The 24,859-nt window shown below is 41.8% G+C and overlaps 1 protein-coding gene across 1 annotated transcript in view; it reads right to left on the reverse strand.

Annotated features, from left to right (window-relative positions):
- NYAP2 (neuronal tyrosine-phosphorylated phosphoinositide-3-kinase adaptor 2) overlaps window positions 1–24,859 on the reverse strand; it is a 169,062-nt gene that overhangs the window by 14,919 nt on the left and 129,284 nt on the right. The window contains exons 5-6 of the mRNA XM_065672667.1: window positions 19,772–19,984; window positions 11,099–11,202 (exon numbers count right to left, since the gene is read on the reverse strand). Coding sequence (XP_065528739.1) covers window positions 11,099–11,202; window positions 19,772–19,984 — 317 coding nt within the window. The remainder of the gene's footprint in view (window positions 1–11,098; window positions 11,203–19,771; window positions 19,985–24,859) is intronic.

The raw sequence follows: 24,859 nt of genomic DNA on the forward strand, positions 1-24,859 counted from the left end.
TCAGATCCACCTCTGCATAGCTTCCCCATGTGATGGATCAGAGGCCACTTTGGTGGTGTGAGGGCTGCCAAGCATGCACTCTCTCATGCTCTTAAATCAGAGTGCTGGCAGTGTGGGACTCAGCAATGCAGTGACCTGCTTCTGCTGCATGACCAGCCCAGCTGAATGATGAAGAAAAGATGTTGGGACAGCAACAGAAGGGCTGTCTGCCAACAGAAGACAGCTTTGACACATTTGCTTCTCATGCCGATCAGTCAGGCGTGCCTTGGAGGTGAGGGATGACGGATGTAGCAATTCCATCCACTTCAAGGTTTGCATTTCCTTTTCTTCCTTTCTTTTTTAAGGAGCAATCTCTATTTGCAGCTTGCGTATCTAGAAACAATTTGCACTGCTCTGGACCCATGCACTGATTATGTAAGACCAGATACAAGCTGAAACTCAACACAGTGCAGTGTGGAGCCTTCCCTAAAGCATTAAAATTCTTGCTGTTGCTCTCATCCAAATTGTTGACAGCATATTTAGCTGGGCTGACGACAGCAGAATTTTGCCTTCGCGTGTGCAAGAGATTTGTCCTTGCTGGATAAAAAACAACCCTGTGTAAAGTAATCCAACCACTCCCTCTCGTGGGCATGGGGCTCTGCTGCACTTCATAAAGGCACAAAAGCGTACTTTGAAATCCATCTCAGATCTTCAGCACTGCAAACTCCCCAGGAGGTTGTGCGGCACCTCAGGGCACAGGTCGCACCCCAGCACCTCCTTCTCGGTGGTGGCAGTCAGTGCGATGACTCACCCGTGACTTTCGTGAGCATTCAGCCTGAACAAGAAGGCAAAATCCTATGGCTTTTCAAATGCACTCGGGCCACATGCTCATCATGTGGCCCAGACATCATCTCAAGGTAAATGCTGGCCCATGTCTCATCACTGAAGTGATTGTGCTGGGGGTTTCTCTCTGTACCCCATAGCCTTTCCTTCCAGGTAGGACTCAGAGGAGTTTCCTCCTCCCAGCTGTTTGCAAAACCACAAAATCCAGTCTATGTCTACATTCACTTGTTTTTACCTACACAGACACTAAAGCCTTCTCCACATGAGAGCTGTCTGTGAGAGACATCACTTGTAAAATGCTCCTAGTAAAATTTCCCTGGCTTTCCTGTTTTAGACATTCAAATACATTTCACTGTAGTAGTGGCATATAAACCTGATTAAAATCCCTGTCAAAGATACAGTAGATTGCACCCCAAATAGTTTCTGCCCTTTCTAATTTCACACAAACCGAAGCCTAAGCAATATCTGACAGTCACATACTTACCAATCTACTCCCATCTGTGACTGCTTACTTTCTCATCTATTACACTGAGCTTACAAATCCTTGGGGTAAGGACAGTCTTTGGACACACATTGTCTACCAATACAGGACCTTATACATGACTCCAACTCTTAGACTCCATCACAAACATTATTGCAGTAGATCCTAGTGGCCAACATCAAGAAGGTTTTGTATCCAGTGACCATCCCAGGCCTTATTAAAGGTGATGGTTAAACATAAGGAGTAATTAAGTCCTTTTAAGTGAATAGCTTCACAGGCAAAAATAGAAGCCACTAAGAGGGGGTGGCATGGCACTGTTCCCCCACTGTGGACATACATTTTGAATGAAGAAAAAGATCAAGTATCAAAAAGGAACAACCATAATCTTGGCTCCAGGAGCACAGAAATCTCAGAGGCACTGCAGCTGAAGGAGAACACTTGGCATTTACACACAGAGAAAAGAAAATGATTGCCATCGAGCCATGAATTGTTTCATATGTTTTGCTATTCTACATTAAAAATACACAATAGACTTCCAAAACTTTTTAGAGGAAAAAAGAGGGACAGAGAAAGCCATACCCGAGTGTCATTAGCTATGCCTCTTGAATAGGAATTTGTAACTGCATCCCCCCTGAGGTTTTTAACCAGCAGCACAGGGGGATCTTTTCTTGCCTTTGGCCCATAGGGCAAGTATGACAGAGATTGTTTTTTTTCATTGCAAATCCTTCTGCATTACTAGAACCACAAAAGCACAGCCACTGAAGTTTGATGCTAGTTTCCAGCTGTGATTTGTCAAGCAGAGCATCTGGCAAAGATTAACAGTACTGAGTGATGACACAGGTTTATGCCATGTAGCAGATACGGACTCTCTTAGTAGCACCCTTTTTTTGTCGTTGTTACCATTTCCCTCGTATTCCAACAGGATGAAAGAGTACATCAGTCTACAGAATTCTCCATCTACCTGCAATGACTGTGTTTCTTCCACATAACGGATATTTGAAAGAGGCTGCTGTGATCAGGTATGGAACATTAAATGCAGCCACCAGGAGCCCAGCCCTGCTATGATGCCCAGCAACTGCAGGGTGTTTACTGGCTGCTTTGAACTCTGGTACACTACTGCTGGGGAGAACGGCAACTTTAAGCTGAAAAGAACAGAAGAGCACAAATGCTTTGTTTATGCTCACAGAACAGCATAGTGCCCATACGCTTCTGGAGGCACATTTGCCAATTAAAGCATGAAGATGCCAGTTCATTGGGGTAGTACTTTGTCTATGTGCCTTCAAAAATAATTATAGCCACAATAGTAACAATGTACCCTTCTTGCATTCAGTAATTACAGAGCAAACACAATGCTTATAAGGACTATAATATTCTCTGTATACACACGTAAGGCCAGAGGCACCAAGAGCCAGACTTAGGATATTTAGTTGACCCAGAACAGAGTTATTTGTGAACTTAGGCATGAGACAAATACTCAGCTGCGTTGCTGCAGAGTACTCAGTACTAGTCAAAATTCAAGTCTAAATTATTCCTCTGAAGTGTTATAAGTTCCCCAATGCACTTAAACTACACGGTATTGCCCTAGGAATGCATGTGGAGAGCGGCTAAATATAGCTCAGCTTTTTCTTTGTTGTATTTCCCTTCCATCATTCTTTTGTTTCAAAATAGAACAATTGGAATGTGTTCAGGATTTTTCAGCTGGAGCACAAAATTAAATAACAGCTGCCCTGAAGATAAGGTCTCACATCAGTTTTAATTCTAGATTCTTTTTTTTTCCCCACGATAAAACGTGTGTTTTAACTGCATATCAGCACCTAAACATCGAGTCTTAAACAAAACATTCTCTAAGCTGTTCTGTGGAAGGATTTGGGAGTTAGCAGGTAGGGCTGGTGCAGGGCTCCTCCTTCCCTCCCTCCTGATGTCAAGTGCCAGGCTGTACTGCGTGTGGGGCTGGAGTGGCAGCATGCGAGTACCAGCTTCCAACGATTCCTGCACACTTATTTGATGCAACAGTTAAGATTCCAGCCATCAGGGAAAGGAAAAAAATAAACAGCACAGGCAGGGGGGTCGGAAATAGATGATTTTGAGGTCTTTTCTGAGCCATTCTATGAGTATGCGATCCTGAAAATGAATAAATTACCTTCTAGAAAAATCGGGTGCAGTTCCTACGGGGTCTGAAGGGGCTTAGCCCTTCCCTTTGTCACTGCCAGTGCAAAGCCGGGCAGGGAGCCAGCGCCCTCTCTGTGGAAACCCTCCCGCTCCGCTCGGCGGGGGCCGCTTCCCCACCAGCGGATGGCGCAGTGCGGGATGAGGCCGCCAGGCGGCGCCGTGGGCTCGCAGAACGGAGCGGAGCGGGGCGGAGCGGGATCTCTCCAACCCAGGGCTGCAGCCGGCCGCCCGGAGCAGCGAGGTGGGGCGCACCGCACGCAGAACCGAGCTGCCCGAGGCGCCCCACCGCTTCCCCGCCTCCGCTGCCCCGGGCGGGCACCCTGCCTCGAGTTCCGAGCGCTGAGGAAAATAAAGCTCTTCTGTCCAGGACTTCTCCGGCACAGACCCAAACGATGAAGAGGGCATTTTCTCATGTTTCTGCAGAACACAATCCAGTGCACATTACACCTATCTCAGATCAACTGGAAATAAATACAGTGACAAAACCCCTTGCAGCTGCATATTTAAAGTAGAAAGCGTGTCTTCTACTTCTTTACCTATGTTAATACATGCTGGAAAAATCCTGGTGTTCTGCTTTCAGGACTGCAACCTGGTCTAGTGGAAGGTGTCCCCACCTGTGGCAGGGAGGTGGAACCAGATGATCCTTAAGGTCCCTCCCAACCCAAACCAATTGATGATCCTATGATTCTGTGACTCTGCAAAGCCTGGATTTCCATTCCCCTAAACCAGCTCCCTTACTGTGGTCAAACAGCAAACACAAGCACCAGCCCATCCACCCCAGCACCACTTCAGGTGCCTGCTCTCCCCTGGGCACTGCTCACAAGTCAGACTACAAAGCCTGGAATGAAGATGCCAAAAGCAAGTCATTTCAAAGACTAACTGCCAGGAGGACCCAGCCGTGCCATCGGTATAGCTGCTTCCTACCAGCGCTCCCGCTCAGCGCTCGTGGATGAAGTCTGAAAAGCTATAAATGTCTATCCCTAGCAATAGAAATTTTAACGACTGTTATCTGTTCAGTGGTAAATGTCCAGGAGCCTCTAGCACGCACAGAGCAGGAATGATCCCTGCTAGCTTCCCACGACTGACAGAGCTGGTTAAATTAGGAGGATAAATTACCAGGTTATCTGAGGTAACAGACAGGCAGCAGCTGTATGTGGAAGCTGAGGGCTCAGCTCAGTGAATCCCCTCTGCAAGCACCTCTCTTCATACAACCCACAGAGAACCTGTATTATACCCGTGATTTAGACATCTCAGAGGTAGGTAGGATAGATCTCTGCTGAAAAATACAGTTGCTCCTTCTATGACTCCATTCCATTATTTTGCTACCTAAACACAAACTTAAAGAGCCAGCTTGTATCTATAATTCTTGCCTATCAAGGTACATACTCAAATGCATTCAAATGCATTCGCTTCATCTGGTACAAGAAAACAAGCACATGGTCAAATCCATTGCTGAATGGGAGGCCTTTCCCCTTTGCTATATTATATTCAGATAAATCATAAGGTAAATGAAAGCTCTCCTCAATTTTGGAAGGTAATAGTTCATCCACAATTGGGCCTTCTGTGTCGTTCACTGATGGGGTTGGATGGGAGCATTCAAATGCCATCTCAGCTTGCTGGGGTCTCACCAGGCAAGTAACGAACTAAAAAACTAAGCCACAAAACCAATCGGTGCCGATTCTGATGTATTTTCTAGCTGCTTCTTAATTTCTTCAGTGCAAGTTGAAAATCCTTATTTCATAGCTGTACATGTATCTTCATTACCTTCTTTGAGTTATTCCTTCTAATCTCAGCATGGCTTCTGGATTTCACTTTGATCATCACTGTAAAGTTGAAATCTTCTTTCCTTACTAAAATCAGACCTAGATATTCCTGCCTGGTCCTCCCCGTAAGAAGACACCAGACCTTAAGAGGCATGCAACCTTCAGAATTAAGATAGCATACCTTAAGGAGAAGTGAAGGACAGTGCTGTCTTCCCACTGAAAAGGCAGTAACTAACAGGCAGCATGAAGAGAGGCTGCACATTTGCAGATAAAGTACTCAGTTTCGTGGAAATCTGATTGAAAATAGTCTCTGCTTTGCAGAAAAGCTTAAATATCACACTGTAACTATCAGGAGGTTTGTTTCCAAAGCATGTATTTCCTGTCAGATCGTGGATCTTCATTATAAACATGCACTGCTGCGCTGCTATGCAGCTTAATACACGTTTTTCCAGCAGCTACCTGCTTCTTCATGAAAACAAAGTTCACTTTGCAAAATTCATTTGCAGCAAAAAATCTGTAGTTATATTGGCTCCTTTATGTTAAAATGGAAACCTGGCAAACCCAGGACAAGGCTGTTTTGGAGAAGCCTGGCAGTGACCTAGGGGTGATGTCATGTACCTTAAAACCACGGATGTGAGATGCTCTGCTCTCCAGCAGTGGTACTTCCACCGTGCAGGCTGCTTGATAAGTTTTCTTCTTTTGTGACAGACATGCTCAGTGCCCACGTACCCTTTATGCGACAGGGGGTTTTGAGTCCACTGATAGAGCATAATCCTTACCCTGAGGTGAAGACGTGGAGAATGCCAGGGTGCAGGTAAAGATCACTGGATCACAGTCGTACCTGTGACTTCAGATCCTGCTTGCTTTACGTAAGTGAACAATCTTGCTCTCTGTCGCCTGTTACGACTGAGCCTTGGCCACTGCAGGGTGGAACACCTGACAATGCCTGCTGCAGAAGCCTCAGGTGCCAGCACAGTGGCCCCAGAAGCATGGGTGACGAGATATTTATTGGGCCATCCTTGGACCATATTTAGTCTACTTTATAAACCTCCTATGGTGGTTAATTTCTACTGTTCTCTGTCCACCTGGATGCCTACAAATGACCGGTACTTGTTTTTATTTCCATATAAGACTGCACTTTCACTATTTCTAATGTTATTCACACATTTCTTACCTCTAACTTTCTAGAACATTTTTCCATTCCCTGCAAGCTCTCTGCTAATACTGGAGAATGTTTACAGAATCACAGAACCATAGACTCATTTAGATTGGAAAAGACCCTTAAGATCATCAAGTCCAACCTAGCACTGCCAACTCCACTACTAAACTATGTCAAGCACCACACTGACAGGGGAATACCACTTGTGACTGGCCACCAACTGGATTTAACTGCATTCCCCATCACTCTTTGGGCTCAGCCATCCAGCCAGTTTTTTTACCCAGTGTGTTCCCATCCAAGCCATGACAGCAGCCAGTTTCTCCAGGAAAATGCTGTAGGAAACGTGTAAAAGGCTTCACTAAATCTAGGTAGACAACATCCACAGCCTTCCCCTCATCCACTAAGCAGGTCTCCTTGTCATAGAAGGATATCAGGTTAGTCAAGCAGTGCCTGCCTTTCATAAATCCATGCTGACTGGGCCTGATCACCTGGTTGTCCTGTATGTGACACGTGACAGCACTCCAGATGATCTGCTCCATAACATTCCCCAGCACTAAGGTCTGTAGCTCCCTAGATCCTTCTGCTGGCCCTTCCTGTAGATGGGTATCACATTTCCTAACTTCCAATCAACTGGGATCTCTCCGGTTAGCCAGAACTGCCAGTAAATGATGGAAAGTGGCTCAGTGAGCACTTCCACCAGGTCCCTCAGTATCTTTGGGTGGATCTCATCCAGCCTCATAGACTTGTGTGTGCCCAAGTGATGCAGCAGGCCACTGACCATTTCCCTTTGGATTACAGGTGCTTCAATCTGCCCCCATCATCCAGCTCAGGGGGCTAGGTACCCAGAGAATAACTGCTCGTACCATTAAAGACTGAGGTAAAGAAAACTTTTTCCTCATCCTGTGTCACTGTGTTCCCCCCCACATCCAATACAGGATGGAGATTCTCCTTAACCCCCCCTTTAGTTGCTAATGTATTTATAGAAACATTTTTTATTCTCCTTTACAGCAGTAGCTGGATTACTTTCTAATTGGGCTTTAGTCCTAATTTTCTCCCTGCATAAGATCATGACATCCTTGTAGTCCTCCTGAGCTGCCTGCCCCTTCTTCCAAAGGTCATAAACTCTCCTTTCCCCTGAGTTCCAGCCAAAGCTGTCTCTGTTTAGCCAGGCCTGTCTTCCCTGCTTGCTCATCTTTTGGCACATAGGGATAGCCTGCTCCTTACCTTTTAAAGTTTCTTTTTTTTCCTTCTTCCTTCCTGTCTTTACAAGGCATTTCATTCTGTGATACCTTAAAAACTTCTCTGCTACTTACACTCCTCTCTTTAGGACATTTGTATTAAGATACGTATTTAGGGAATACTTCTGTAGCTCAAACATATCCTATGCATCTGCTGTATCACATTTCCAAGCTCCACACTTGACTTCCTCTGCTAGTTTCTTCATTTCTTAAACTTTGTACTTACACAATCAATAACTTCAGTTCCAAGATAAACTTCTGTTTACCTTTCAGTTTAAATTGAGTCAATTCACAGCTTTATCCAAGGTCACTTCCTGCAACCAGCTCTTTCAAAATACTCTCACCATTTACCAGAACTAAGCACAGATTGGCACGCTCTCTGTCTGGCTCAGCCTCTTGGTAACTGCTGGCTGCTGCTACACTTCAGAACTTTAAAGTGTTCTCTATCAGAGACCAGACACATAACTAACCTCTGCTTGTAAGCTCTTTCTTCTTATTTATAGGTGACCACTATAAAGCTTACCATCAACACACCACTAGCATGTTCTGTGAGTATTAACCCGTTAATCCTCACAATTCCTACACCAATAAACAAACAAGAAAATAAGGCATAGAGGAGTTAAATGTCAATAGATACATAATTAGCTGATATTTGATTGGAATTACAATATACATTTCCTTAGATCAGACCTATTTTTAAATGCCAAGCATCCTCACCACTTCCTTGAATGATTCTGTACCAAAAAACAATGGGCCTTGAGAGCTCAGTTGTAAATATGATTTCTTTTCCACCAGTTAAACATTTTGAAAAACATCAGTTTGGGATCCATGAGGATTTGAGAAACTGATTAACAGTAATTTGCCTTTTCCCAGCTCTTGTATCCCTGTATGAATGTTAGCTGTGCCCAGCTCATAATCAAACAGGAAGACAACAGGATGTGTCCTCTCAATCTTTTGCAAAGTCTAACTGCTGATTATGATGTGGTTAAGGAAACCAGTATCAATACAATCAATAGCCACAGCATGTGGAAATAAATACCCTGTATGCCCCAGTCTGTCAGATTCAGACTGGCTAACAACCTAGCCATTTCCAAACACATTTCACCTGTCATAGATTATTTGCACGTTAGGACAGAAGAGGTGTAAAAAGAACATTTTCAAAGTAATGTTTGTATCTGCCATGGAGATAATAAGATTTTTGCCATTTCACTGGAATTGGGGTCAAATCCACACCTTTAAAAATTATGCTATCATAATAAATGACAACTAAATAGATGGACAGTAAGAGATTGACAGCTTGAAGGGAAGACTTACAGGGAGAAAAAGCTTTTACCAGTTTTTCTTGTTTTTCATGAAGCCATGTCCATACCATACATTATTCAATTAACAAGATCACCCTCTACAGTCACTTGAAAATTCCTCTTATCTTTGTTCCTTTCTTCTGTATGAAGTGAGGTGGATTTTTTTCCTCCACAGTTTCAGTGAACCCTGGCTGCAGCTTCTAAAAGCCTCATTATCTCTTCTATCACATCAGCTTCTGCTTTCAAGGCTTATTGTTTAGTTCTTAATATGAACTGAGGGACTGAAATCCCTTCAAAACACCCTACGTGCCTTTGCCACTAAGTAACCAGCAAAGCATCATGTCTGCTGTAAGACCCATTTAATCAAAAATCATATACCACATGAATACTGGGATACTCAAAACCTTTGCCAAGTACAATTACCCGAATTTCTTCCTTAAAAGGAACACCTGACATGGTGTTTAAATAGGCTGTCATTGTGAATCTCCGTGATGGATTTGATTTTCTTCTGTAAAATATGCTTTAAAAACATGCAAGGTTCTGTTAGGCATTGTGTCCAGCAGGGCTCAGAAGTAATACAATAGCATCAGTTTTGCAGGTGAAAGAATTTTAATGTGTATGGACTAGGCTACCCTCGGTTGCCCAGGGAGGTTGTGAGTGCTCCATCCCTGGCGGTGTTCAAGGCCAGGTTGGATGAAGCCTTGTGTGGGATGGTTTAGTGTGAGGTGTCCCTGCCCATGGCAGGGGGGTTGGAACTAGATGATCTTGAGGTCCTTTCCAACCCTAACTATTCTATGATTCTATATAACCTTCCTAACAGTAGTTGGCTGTCTGGGTTGAGTAAATCAGCCTTACTCTTCTGGTCTCCACTTTGGTCAAGACCTCCTAGAAGCAACTCACCAAGCTACAAACAACTTAAGTATGTGATTATTGCAAAGCAAGCCTCAAGAAGTTTTACACTCAAATCTCACTGAAATTCAATAGGATTTTAGGATCTAATTTCCTGAAAGCCAATCGAAAATTTTCCATCTAAATAAGGGTGTTTGTGTGTATGCAATGCATACATATATGTATGCATACATATATACATATATGTCTGTCTCTGTGCATACACATACACAGTGATGTGTAGGCCCGTACTTGTACATGTACACAGAAGTGACACAATACTGGAGTGCTTTGAGCTTGACAGAAGGCATTCACATTATGTTCAAGTGAAACCTCTTCTCTCAATTGCTACTCTCAGCAGTTAGTTCTGTCAAACTAATAATACAGGTCTGTGCAGCAAAATGATACAATATCAGTATTAGCATATAAAATAAAGGTAAGTATAGGTTTCCCATGTCTTTATTTCTTTTCCATTTTCTCACTATTGGAGAAATTTGCCAAACCCAAACACTTTCATTTCTTTCCCAAAGGGTCTCTGTGGCATTTTTGGTTTTGATGAGGGAAAAAAAAGTACCTCTGTTTAAGATAAAAGGAGACATTACTCCTTTGATTTGGTTTTTGATTCCTAACAATACACAATAAATATAACTACAGTGGACTATTTAATAGTCCTATAAAAGCATTACATGGCCTATAGATGGAGGGAGTCTAGCTGCCATAACTAAACAAAATAACTTGCTGTAAGAGCAGTTTTCAGGACAGTGATAAATCACAGTGTAATACAATTCATGCATTAAGCTCAAAACAAATGTGAGACTGGCACAAATATTAAAGTACAACTGGGCAGAAGTCAGGTATGTACAAGTCATTGACAAACATTGGTGCAAGTGCTTTAGACATTTAAAAGAAATTTACATAAAATCAGATTAAATTTATCAAAGTTTGATAAATTTTAAAGACGGTAAAAAAGTACAGAAAACATGAAAAAATTAAAACCCCAGCCAGTTCATACAGTACAGTTTTACTATAATTATATTACAGAATGAAGACAGAAAAGGATACAGAGAATTAAGAGCAAAGAAACTTCGACTGGCTGTGGCCAGTGGAATTTCATTGCCAATGAGAGATGCGCACACACAGATGCACGCACACGCACAGAAAACAAAGACAAAACCTCAAAAAAAATCATTTACTGTAACAAATGACAAACACAGAGGTGAGAAACATTTGGCATGTTGCAGCACATGAAGTCATTCACGATTGGCTAACGATGGTACCTGGCTCTGCTGAAGATCACTGGATTGCCTGAGCGGAGTAACGGATGGAGGAGGTACACCTGATGTGGATGCAGATCGACCTAATCTGCAACTTGCTTTCGGCTCTGCGAAGGAAGAGAGAAGAAAATACACCGGTGAACAGGAGGTGGGTTACTGCTGCAGTAAACTGAAACAGGGTGGGCCCAGGCTCCCCTTGGAACAGAGACTCCAGGTTTGGCTTCTAGTTAAAGTCTTGGTTATTCGGCTGAATCATGAACAGTTTTTGAGATCAGAAAGAAGAGGGTTAAGACAAACCCATTCCATGTCCTGGCCTCTTTTTCTCTCTTCTACTATCTCTGAAGCTTAAATAAAGCACCAGACAGAGAGGGAGAATGTAAAGGAGTCTTCTTGTTGCTTTCCCCCCACTCCTCCTTTTTCTAGTCCTCATAAAATAAAGCAGTGATTAAAGGAATTACAGCAACTTTTGGTCTCATCTCCCCATCCCAGAGCTGAGGGAGATGGTAGCCTGAAGACTGATTATGCTGAGGGAAAGCATGAAATGCCAGAAGATGAAGGAGGGAATGTATAAAAGTGGTGAGGATACCGTTGCACTTGGGGGTTTGGAAAGACTCAAATAATACTTGGAAATCTAATGGTAATGGCAGTGAATTGAAAGACATAAAGTAGGGAGAAAGGAGAGAAATAAGAACATCAACAGCGGCAAATTCTGAAGTCAGTTCCTCAGAATCAAGGTGATTACAAAAGTGGAGGTTGTCTTGAGAGAAAGCTCCATTCCAGAGAGAAATTACATAGTTATTTCATTTTCCTTCTGCCATTGTACATGGACCCACTTCTCAGAAGGCTCTCAGGGCAGGTTCCTGCTGTTAAGGTGATCATACAGCTCGGGAGTCCCGGATGAAGGTTTTTGTATCTGGCTCATGCTGACACCAGTGTGCTACTCCACTGTTCAACACCCCACATCTAGTCTAGAAGAAACTGTTTCCCCCTGAGAAATAGGTTTGCCTGTTTCTGCTCGAGAAAAAGATCTGTCCCCACATTTCGTGTTAGTGGCCAAGGGAACATGTCTCAACCCGTGACTTCTGGCTCAGATGAATGTGTTCATTCTCCACGTGTTTTATAAGCCTCCCAACCCTGCCTGTCTTTTCTATTTAGTGGGCAAACACCGAGAACAAGGACATTTGCACTCAGCAGACATAATTTGTATAATAATAATAGGCTCTCAATTTTATCACTGATAGTACTGCCTTACCATGAAGAACAAGTAAATATAATAATACCATGCCTCCTTGCAGTGGGTTTAAAGAATTCCTCCTACGCAATCTTATGTTTTCAAGACACGAGGAAGGACCTATGCCTTGTGCAATCTTGATTCAGTAAGTTTGCTTTTGAAGCACGTTTTCTCACATAATTTTTGCTCGTGTCTCCAAAATGTGTTTTTTGCATGACCCAATTACACTGCTGCTTAGTCTGTGTTTGTTTTATACTAATATCTGTATTTCCTACGTGGCTTTCTAGTATCATCATTAGCCACTGGTTGGGCCATTGTTTGAAAGGAATAAGATGTCCATCACTAACACGTACTTAAGGTCATTTGGCACATCTTGGAAACCTGAGGGCAGCTGGCACGTTACACCACCTACCAGCAACATGCTGAAATATATTCTTCCAATCTCACTGATCTTTTTTCATTGTCACTTTATATGTTTGTTTTCCCAGGGTGTTTCAGAACTCAATAGGACATGGAGAAGAGCTATCCACTTAAGCTGGAGCGCTTAGACCAATGAAAGCATCTGTATGGGTGAATATTCATCAACTAAATATTAATAGGTTGGTTAACATCCAGCTGGCTGAGCAGCAAAAATATTTATGCTGTTTGACGAATGCATTATTCAATTCACTCATTCCTAGTCAGTCTGTAAACACACCATGAGTCAACACGGCAATAAGCAGGCAGAAAGGAGCAGACTGATCTCCCCCATAACCTTGCATTTTGTACATAATCTGTTGCTTTGCTTTTTTTTTTTTTGGACTTGGGCAGTTATTCTGAAGGTTTGATTAGACTTGGTTTTGTTCTGATTTTACGCTGTCTGTGTGCCAGATCTCTGACTGTTTCTTTCAGTAATATAGATATAATACTGGACCTCATGTCTGTTCCTTCCTGGAATTTTGCTGGAGTTGTAGAGAGGATAAGAATTTGGGTTTTTTTTCGTTGTTTTTCCCTACTGCTAAATAGAGACTCTGTTATTGCTGTGACAAGCAAACTATGACACCAAGCATGTAAAATACTCCAAGACAGTGTCTGCCATTGCTTCTGAATTGTTTTCTTTGCTTTGGGAAAGCAGAGAGAAGTGTCATAATTTCCAATTTGGATATATGTGCAACAACAAGAGATTACCATTTCCTTGCCAAAGAGACTCTTTTCATCAGGCATCAAAGAAATAGAACCTATCACACACAGAAGAAGTATTAGTTCCTTTATCTCCCTGTAATATATGTTACAGTATTAAGCAAACTATTGTGATTTCCATGGTGATCCTCACCAAAAGAGGCTCTAGAGACAGCTCCATGCAGCTTTTTTCAAGTTTAGGTGGGTTATGCAGTGAAAGGGAGATATGTGGGTTTTTTTTTTTTTTTTTTTTTTTAATAGCCATTCCATTAATCCCAGTGGGAATAATTTTAGACCAAATAAATACTCTGTTCTACTGTAACTAATGCTTTGAGTAACACATTCATGCTGCATACTACTGTGGGGAAAAAAATACACATAAATAGTCTGCTGCATAAGTGATGCCCAGCTTACTGCTGTGCATTCTGCAGCATGTTATTTTTCAGCTGTGGACATCTTACTCACTGTACTGAGGCTAACTGGATTTTGATCACTTCAAAATAATAATGCTCACTGCAAATAATAACTTCTGCTTTGGGCTATCTAAAAAGTAGTAAGAGGTCTTTTGTGTCCACCAACCAGTCATTTTCAGTATCTTTATCTCTGGATTTTCATGCTTTAAATGGTCATTTCAGCTTGTCTGCAAGGCCTGCATATTGACATCAGTTCTGCTTCTGGAATGAAAATGGGTTTTCCTATTTACCACTGAGAATCTTGGAGAAACAACAACTGCCAGTGAATCTCAGGGATGGTTTCTAGTGTTTAATTCACGTTTATCTCATGTGGATGACATTGAGACAGCTCAGTCTTAACATCTGAAATGAGTAGTCTTGAGACTTCTTGCTAAGTTCCATTTGTGACAGTAATACATGGTATGGAGCTGTGTTTTATCAGCCAGCTTCATAAGCACATAGGGGAGGCTCTGTAGAATCTGTCCTCTGAGGAGGACCCATCAGCTCAGAGCCCATGACAGTGCAAGCTAAAATACATCTAGCTGCATACTGACAGTTAGCACAGCAACCCATCATTTCACTGTGCAGGTGGATCCTCTGGTTCTAAATCAAACCTGCATAAAAAGGGTTCCAGAGACTCCACTCCAAACAGAGGCCCTGCCTGCATCCACAGCTAGGGGCCTTTTGACACTGCCATAAGCCACTCAAAGGCTGACAAGGGCTAACAGCCTGCTGCCAAGCGAGGGAACTCATAGGCATATGTCTAAGTGCTTTACTGGACTGGGGCCAGGGGATGCAGTGCACTTGAGTAGCCATTAGAGATGCCTGTTGCAATCAATGGACAGCATGAGGTTTAAATTCAGCAGATTGTTCAGGGTAGCTAGAAAGCTGCATAACATATTTAGTTCTGTTCTGCACAAAAATGTTCATAAGATTCAGTGGCTGTATCTAACTGATGAAACTTCTGGGGTATTATTTTGCACAGCTTCAAATGACTCATCCCTCACCAAGTGCTCAAACCACCTACAGGAGCCAGGTGCAGATGCAGTGTAATGTTAGTAGGGGATAGCAGTTATATCACCCACCACAGCCACAACACTCCCAACAATGCTAGTGCTTGGGGCCACAGCCACCTCAGTATGAAGTAAACCCACATATGTGGTCACCTGCAATGGGACCAGCTATACTAGACTCCCAGGTTCAAGCTGAGTCCTAACAATGCCGGCAGGATTACGCACAGACATAAGCAAGCAAACAGCCTTGAAGGAAAGCATTAGGGATGAGAATTTTAGGAGAGACTATCAAACACAGAAATACAGGCTTTCCAATCACAAATAGGATTGCCTTAAAATTGTGTACTTAATTATGTATTTAAGAACTCACATAAATGACCCTGTCTTCTCAAAGTGCAAGTGCTGTCATTGTAACTAAGGATGTACAGGCTTGGCTGGTCGTGTTTGGGGCAGGGGTATTGTTGGATTTTCCTCAATAAAGCACAGTGCTGAAACGCAACAAGATTTTATGGAAATATTTCTGATCAGTTTTATATCAATGTGTTATGGGTTTCTATATTCTCCGGAAATACAACAGCTCTGCATGATTTTTATTTTTGGATCTTAACAGGAAGAGTTCTTTTATTCATCCAAGGAAGCCTTCATTCTGCCTATCCTAATCTTAATTCAAAAAAATACTCTGGCTGTCACTTACATTGGAGAAGCTTCTTATCCTGTCACAGTCTCTTCTTTGCACATGAAAAGAGAAATGTTGCTTATTTGCTACAGCTGCCAAGAAGCACATTTTGAATTAAACAAGGCAATGTGACAGGCTGAGAGTAATCACATGCAAAAAGAAAGGAAAAACAAAAAGAAGAAAAAGAAAACATGCATACTGGGAAAAAATAATCACACTTATTCTCAGCATGCTGGCCTAGCCATGCTGGTTTCCTAAAGAGAGATGAGTAAGCTGAAATGTAACTTGGAATTCTGAAACCTTAAGGTGGAATAAACTACATAGTAGCCAGTCTCTTAAAAGTATTTAGGACTTCACCTGCAGAAGCCATGGAGCATGACATAGCACAGGAGCATGTCAAACAGAACTGTTTCCACAAAGGGAGTACTGAACCTGTAGAACTCTATATTGACAGATATCCATAGGTCAAAAGCTAGCAGGTCTCAAAGCCAAGTCAGTTAGTGATAAAAAATCACTTCCGTATTAGATGGGGTATGTTTTAAATTAAGATTTGATGTGAATTGTCATATCTCAGGTCTATGTCAATGACTGAGGCAATGAGGTAAGGAATAACAATGTCCTACTGGCAGTGTTTTTTCCTTAAAATTTATTGCTATTTTTCTCTGAAGGTTCTGGCATGGACTACTATCAGTCTCGGCGCTCTGGATCAATAGGACAATTGTGTATTATTCCAATTAGCTGTAATGCCACTGCTGCAGAGAGCAGTGTGCACTTCTATAGTCAGGCTCTGTGACTGTGTGATCCTACACCCTGGAGATCATACACTTGGCTAACACTGCACTGGCTTGATGCCCTTAGTGTACAGCTCCCAGTACTACTCGGTTTATGTTAGGTGACAGGAGCTGCTTGTGTGCAGAGAACATGAGTGACCAACACAGGCAAGGTCTGGAAGCATTGCATCCTGGGATGGACCTTGTGGGGCAGGCTGCCCAGGAACATGTACGTTCAAGCATTAAGTTGCCTTCACTTGGAGAATCCTTGAAGATTCAGTAGCACAGTGATACTCTGATATTGCCTGTGAGGAGAAAATTTAGGGGTTCATAGGAGTACTCAGTCCTCTTCAAGTGAAGCAGCCCTAGTTAGCAAGAACTAGTGCTTCAATGCTACTCCCTTTTTGTACCAATGTATGCCTCCTGCAGCTTGGGCTTTGCATTGCTCCATTCCCAAAGAGCTTGAACTTAACTATCCATTACTTTTGCAAATCCATAATGCCACCCAGTAATTCCAGTGTAGGGTGAGCATTTACTCCCTTCCTGATTATGTACAATGTTTTCAGCTAGAATACTAATGGGCTGGCTGAGTGACAAGCTGATGGTGACTCAAAAGCAGGACGCAAGAGTAGAGATTTAAAAGGCAGCGCAGTGCTCGTCTCTAGCAGCAGGTGGCAATGCAAAATGCTTCATGGCTGCGGTTAGCAAAAAAAGCAGCAACATTCCAGAAAATACTCTTCGAAGCTCCTGGAGCGAAGTTATCGCAGCCTTCTGTTTCACAGATCTCGTCTGCCTGTTTTCTGCATTTGCACTGACTTTCCTAAATGCCAGAATGCCCCCAAACCACTTACACTGCTTTCCATAAGAAGTGATAGTATGCCAGGAAACAGAAAGTGACCTTGGCAAATTATATGACAGATGAGAGAACAATCAGGCACTAGTGATACCCATGTGCACCTGACAGGCCAGGCTCATATGAACAAAATAACCAGAGAGCTCAAGATTCTGTTTGGAGATGGCTCATTTCCCATCTGATCTTACCAGCAGGTGCAGAGCCCACAAAAAGATCAGTAATCTCAGTCAGGTATTCACTCAGACCATTCCACTTCCTAGTTAATCTGTGCTGCAGAAGAGCTGCCTGTTGTGCACACATGAGAAGTCATTCCACATCCCTTCAGTTTTACAGCACAGCAATTTAACCCTATTTTCTTTAAATTACTCCAACACTGCCCTAATAAATGCCTGTACCAGCGTGAACTAGGAGGTAGGCAGCAAACTGCTGTTTCAAGGCATGACCACACAAGAAATGTGGCTTTTTTTTCTCTTATCTATGATGTTAGAAAGAGCAACAGCAATGACAACTGTACTGGGGATTGCCCTGATTTTATTTAGTCCTGTGGTAAACCTAAGTTCTAAATTCCTAGCATAGAATTACTTCATCCCCTTGACTCCAGAAAGCATTTGTATCCATACAGATGTATTAAATTTCTTTTCTTGCATTCTGTTACAGTTCTAATTTAATTGAGAAGAATGAACTGTTGCAGTTCATGTACAAGTTCGTTGAGAGGAACTGTGTACAGAATTTTGAACGCAGCATCCCACTGATTAAAGGTAAAACGTTGCTCAGGCAACAGCTAGAGACATAGGGGGACAAATATTCATGACAGATGAGATGCAACATTCATCAAATGAAATGTCATCAAAACTGTGGGGAAAGAGAAATCAAAATCAGCTTTCAGATTTTAATCATAAAAAGGAGTCAAAATTCAGCCAATAAAATATTTCCATGATTTTTCTTTGACAGTCCTAGCTATGTAAGACAAAGTCACAGTTAACTAAATCAAGGCATGCTTCAACAACTATTACAGTCTGCTGATGCCAAATGAAGACTGAGGCCAACATGCTTTGTCTGCTTTTGGAGATCAACCAACTCTTTGAAATAAAACTGATGCAGGAAGGTTGGACAGAAGTACTACATTTTGCTAAGAACTTACTCTTTAATTTTCATTCTCTTCTACTCTGTTCCATACTGTCATTTTGCAGAACTGAAAACACCGGTACACACCTTTGGTCTAATTATCAGACGTCTCGGTACTTTGATGTGGTACCTTTAAACCCGCCCTTTTATCTGCATTAGCACAGACGATGCTCTAATACACTGGGAACAGATTTTTTTAACAAAGCTATGAGTTAATCTGGAAAATTCCTACCTACTAGGACGCTTTGTGAGAACAGAGAGGCAAGTGAAAGGCAGTAATACCCAAATAATTTGTGCTAGAGTCGAGATCTGCAGAAAAGTAACTTCTGCTGCCCCAGGAAGAACTGTCTGGGGGATTTGGAGCAAGAATAACTGGACTATCCAATTACTGCAAATGATACATCACACCAGCAATGAGTTTCAGGTGTCATTCCCAGCAATGCAGAGAAAATATGAGTCCCACTGTCATACAGGAAAGCATTTTCCTGCATGAGGGGCGAGCATGTCTGATAGCTCAGCACTGTGAAGACTCATCTCTGCTGCTGACTGCCCAGCAGACCTCTCGTGCAGGAATAATTTCTTGTTTGAGTGGCTCATTCATGGTCTTATGCTTACTGAACATTGACCATAATAAGGCTTCAGTACAATGTATGCCAACTGTTTCTAAAATGGCTATTTTTCAGAATCTAAACAATAAACAATGAAGTTACTTCTTTAAGAGAACTGTCAAATCTCAAAAAGCCCCAATGCAATACTTATGCTAGAGCTATGCGTATCTGATCTGTATCATTCATGTATGTGTTTGTCTTAGTCTATTTATAAACAAGGCTGCACTATTTTTCCGGGTTTACAGCAATTCATGATTTTATATATATAAAATTTGATTAATAAAATGGATGAATTCATATGATTTCTGAAGGTATGGATTTGAGACTTCTGAAATCCATAGTCACTTTTCTAGAAATTGTTTACAAACATAAAGGAAAGGTTGCCTGTATCCACTCACTGCAAATATCAGTAAGACAGCCTTGTTTCTGCAGTGTGGTTTTCTTACTGGATGTGATATCTGAATTTATGAACTTCCAAGATGCCATCCTGGGGGTGTCTTTGCCATAGAGCCCCTTTTCAATGTCAACTGGAATTCCTTACTTCTTTTAAAGCGATGAGCGGCAAGTTAACAAGCTTGTATTACCTGCCACCATCCCAATCTTGTTCCAGTCAGAGCAGAAGCAAACAGCACAATACTTATTAGTGCAGCAGACAATTGGCAGGGCAGATTCTGGAATATTCTTGGAAGTCTAAGGAATTTGCATGCTTACTTACTTCAGTGTATATCTAGAGACTCTTCAGCTCACAAGTAGATTCATGAGATCTTCCCTGCTCTGCTACTTGACGTACCTGAGCTGTTGCTTCCAGCCAACATGGTTGGGCTGACAGAGGATCTCCCAAGCCTGCTGGACACTACAGGCGGGCCTGGCGTTCCATCCCATTCCTGAGCTTTCCCTGGCTCCCTAGAGGAAGCTGTCCCATGATGGCCTCCCCTCTCTTTGTTTTCCAGCTTTGGTAGTGGTTCAGTGCTGTGACTTCTGATCTTCAGCTCATCTAGCGGTTCTACAAAATACACAAGTGCACATTTGGTTATAGAGTGTCTGTTAATTACACCATGTAACTATCTTTTGCTCAATATTCCATATATACCAATTACAAATCTTTTAAAGGCAATTTATAACACAATTTCACTGCCTAGGTGTAAACCCTATAGTTTATGTTGGTTTTAAGATACTTTTTAGTTATCAAAAACATAATGCAGCAAATGGCTAAAACAGTATTTTTCTGTTACAACTTCTATATGTCAGGAAAACACTTTAAAAAATGGTATCCTACCAAAATATGCTTATATTAACAATTTATGGAAACTACTGACTTCTTTTCAGCTGTCATTTTACTGGGAACAAGTTCTTCTTCAGGAGCTTTTTAAGGAAGCTCTCTCCTAAAGCAGTACTGTGCAAGCAACATAGCTGTATTCCTCATAAGCTCTAATAAGAAGCACACAATCCACAGAACTGTCCAGTGTTAATATTTTGGGTGTGCCCAGCACCATAACCTGCAGAATAAAATTTCATTTGGTTGGAAAATCCTCGGAGTCAGAAAATGACTTTCTGCTTGCAACACCATGTGCCAATATAAGAAGGAGAAATTGAAACCACAATTGAATGATTTTTCAAGTGAAGTAGTGATGGCTGCTTTCTTCATGGCTGGTGATCTGTTCTTGAGACCCTAGTTTCTCTTCTTGCAGGTTGAGCAATGCATGGAGAAACAATTCATTCCTGATCTTTTCCTTCTGTAGCTCTTAAAAATTCACATGAAAAACTAGATACAGAAGAAACATTAGATTGCTTTCAGTTGTAACAGCTAATTACTGTGCTAGTCAGTTATGCAAAGCTTGTCAAACTGTCTGCCTCCTTTTAGCAAAAAAAGCCCCAAAAGTCCCTCTGAGTTTGGAATTTTAGGTCTCCTATTTAAGCCCAAAGACACCCTTAGGTAATACTCTCAGTTCCCTCCATTCAAGTTTATAAATCAACCCCCTGATGTACTTAATTTCTGTATGTCTCTACAGTCCTGGAATTCACTTGATAGAAATGGACAATCTTCCCTTGGGACCTATCTTTTTGTGGCTACAGAGGTGACTAGAAGATTTGAGAGATCCAAGCAAAGGAAAATCACCAGAAGCAGGAGATGTCAAACACTTCCCAGGGAACTTACGTAGAACGGCAGTGGCCTGGCTCTGTAGGACTGCCGGAGATGGAATACAAAACTTGCCCTAGCAGCCGCTTCCTTTCCCAGTTATCCCCATGGCCAGGAACTGGGACTATTGGTTGCTCCTCAGATGATACAGTCCCAGAAAAAGAATCACATTTAAACCACTTTAATTTGTCTGTGGCTCAAAACCCCCCACACTGTTCACCCTTCCTACAGCAGAGGAAGACACCATATTAGGTGTTTATCTACATGGTAGGGTAGAGATCCCACCTGTGCCCAACTGTAACAAAATCTCATGTTGTTTTGAGTTCTTCGACATTCCAGTTTGCAGATGAGCTTCATGAGCAACAGCACAGGCAGCTTGAAGTTTCCTTAATGAAACATCATACAGGAAACATGTAAAAATATCCAACTGGATATGCAGTGCAGTATGTAACCATTAGTGTATTTCATGAACTGCTATCAACTAATAGTAAAAATTAATGTTGAGAATATCATACCTGTCAGGATTTATTTTTTTAATAGACATAGTAGTATCACTCAACAGAAAACAGTGAAACAACCCCAGTTTAGCATGTCTCGTAAACAGGATTCAGTGACACTTTTTGTGACACAGGCCTTCAAAAATCAAACCTCTTCCTTCAGCTTCTAGGTCACTTACCTACTGTAATGTGTGCAAAAAGACACTGCAATGAAAATCCAAACTGTCTTTTCTAGTTGGTAACCCCAGCAGGGTCCAAGGTTGAGTTAACAGTCTGTGCCCATATAACGCATGTAAAGAGATGTAGAGCCCAAATTATAACCACATTTGAATTGTTTTAGTTATCAACAAAAAATCTCTTACATTTTTTCTTAGCACTGATCTATCAAAAATAATAATGTACTTTTTCCCGTAACAGCTACATACAAATATATCTGTTTTTGCTTTACACCAGTAACATTCACTTCTTTAAGATAATACTTATCTGGGAAAGGGAAAGATATGAACAAAGTTTCAAAATTCTTTGGAAATGCACACAATCCTCTTTCTCACCAATACAGGATGCTGTCTAGATCACAGCTTTTCCCCTCTGGCAAAACAAGAGAAAGCCAAAATAATAGAACATGCTTTAAACCAGTCAGAATCGGGCCCTGTAAGTGACCCACCAACTTAATGCATCATTCAATAGATTTAATTTGCTCTGTCATTCAGATGCTACTGGAAACACTGTGATTACCTCAGTGAAACCCTTCTCTGTGTGAGCCTCATTGACACTACTTGAACACCACCCCTTGAAATTTCACACACTCATGCAGCCAGCCCTTCGCTGCAGTGGAAACACTCTGCTTGAGTATGGAGTTAAAGATTTATCCACTTCAGTTTACTTAACAGAGAAGCATTTGTACTTGTTGCCTGATAAAAATGATTTGTGCATCCTTAGTTCTATTATCAGCTGAATCGAAGTACAGCAGTTCTCTGCAACCAGCTGGAAACTATGGAAATATTCAGACTAAATAAAGATTTGGCTTATAGTCTACTTCTTTATAAGGTGTAGAAAATCAGTTTTCAGCTGGATGTCTAGACTTCGTAAATTTACATTCCACTATCCTTTCTTGGGGGATTTTCAGTTCTCAGTTTATCTGAAAAGTAATATATCTTAAAAATGAAAAGCAGATTGGATCAGATTACAATGTCATGCAACCATCACAGAGCCTGAATCATTATTATTTGGTGATCACTATCAGCAACATTGATACACAGTCAGAAAAACAACATGTTAGTGTTCTGGATAGTTTTCTGTCATTACTTTCCTGGTCACTTGTGAATACATAAAAAAGGAAAACCAAAAAAGCCTCACTTTTTTGGGGGGAAGACTTTAGAAGAATTTCAGTTTCCTCAATAAATGACAATGGGAATCATACTTGAATTTAATTAAAAATAATAAATCACTGTGCTAGTTGTTGCTTGACTGAAAAAGTAGCTCAGTTCTAAGGTGTCCATGACACCTCCAGAAATTCAGAATGCTCCTTTCCCAGGTCACAGCACATTACTGGGACCTTTTGCTGACCATCCCAGTCACTTGCATATTTTCATACTGTCAACTACTCCCCGCAGCAAACGCAGCTCCAAGGAACAAGCTCAGTGGCACCAATTATTGTGTCTCGTCAAAGCACGTTCATTGCTCCAGATTTTTGCTCCTGCAGTCAGGCACGAAGCGTTGGCAGAAAGCAGAACATGCTTTCTGTATCTGCCAGCTATGGTTACCTATGGGGTGGTGACCGCCTCATTGACTGAAAATCAAACCACTATATTTTAAACAGGGTAACCTTTTCTACAAGCTGCAGGAGGATTTAAATGGCCGCTTTACCCACACTGATCCCATACTGATACATGCACTCTAACCAGCCATATATTTATTCTGCTGAAAGGTAGCAGTAGCTGCTGCACAGCTTTTTTATTTATTTTTTATTTGAGAAGTGTAGAAACACAGATGGCATCTAAGTTACCTCATGCTGTTCAAAACCTTAATTTGGAGTTAGGAGATACTGAAGCTCAGTGTTATGCTGGGAGCAGCCTCAATCATATGATGGCCACAGGCAAATCTTTTCCCAGTCAAGTGCTGTATTTTGAAAGCTGAAATTATTATGGAAAACATCTTTATTGTTCAATACTCTGTAAGCCAAAACAGTACATAAAAATGTAAATTTCAAGAAATAATTCACTGCTTTAAATATTTATGGATACAGATGATTGAACTGCCATAAAAGCGTTCAAATGTTTCAAGCACTTCCAGGTGTCATTGTATTTCAATATTCAAAGATACGCATTTTTCTTATTTATTTCACCTGAACCTCAGGTTTTCCATTTCAAGAATGAGGTGGTGGTTAAATTCTCTTAGACTGAACATATTTTACAAATAATTGACATGTACAATTTCCCCTCTATGGAAGGTTCCCCTAATAGCTGCATACTGGGCAAGGCTGGCACGTGAGTTGTGGTAGGGGAAAAATCATACATACTAAAGAAAGTGGGAAGCAGACTGAGTCTGCAGCTATAACTTGGACCAAAGCAAACTGAAAAATACAGCTATGGAAAACGTTGTACCTAAAAAGCTATGGTCTGCCACTCCGCTCTTAAGCACAAATGAATTTCAGGTCCTGGTGGCTTCTTAGTGTAATGCTAAAGTGATGAACAGCAGAACCTTTGTTACAGCTTGAGGTTTTTGGGGGCAGAAAGGAAAGCAATTGTCTTAGGGAACTTAAAATGAGGGTCGCTCTCTGCCATCTCTCTCAGCTGTGAGCCGAAATGTATAAGCTAATCATCCATGCATTATTCATTTACTCTTTTTTCTCTGTGTTTGTAATAAACCTAAATAAATAATACATCACTCTAGCAGAACTTGCATACTGTGGGAATTAAATGGTTCTACTCACAGGGTCTAAAATTCAGCATATGCATACAGGTGTAAAGCAAAGTAATTCACTTGGGACGGGGTACAGGTGGGAATCAGGACTCCTGATCTCCTCCAGTCCTGACATGTCAGACCTCACCTTGTATGGCTGCAAGGGGCCACGGACCTGGCTGAAGAAGCAGGAGCATAGAGCATCCCCAATGGCACACTTGGCCATCAGGAAGGGTGGAGACATGGGATTAGACTGCAGCCAGCATGTGTGTGTGTGAAGATCACAGCTACCAGAGGCAGCCTTCACCTCCTAGTCTCTTACATGGGGGAGACTGCCGGGCTG

Source organism: Lathamus discolor, chromosome 3 (genome assembly GCF_037157495.1).
Source record: "Lathamus discolor isolate bLatDis1 chromosome 3, bLatDis1.hap1, whole genome shotgun sequence".
NCBI classification, from domain to species: domain Eukaryota; kingdom Metazoa; phylum Chordata; class Aves; order Psittaciformes; family Psittacidae; genus Lathamus; species Lathamus discolor.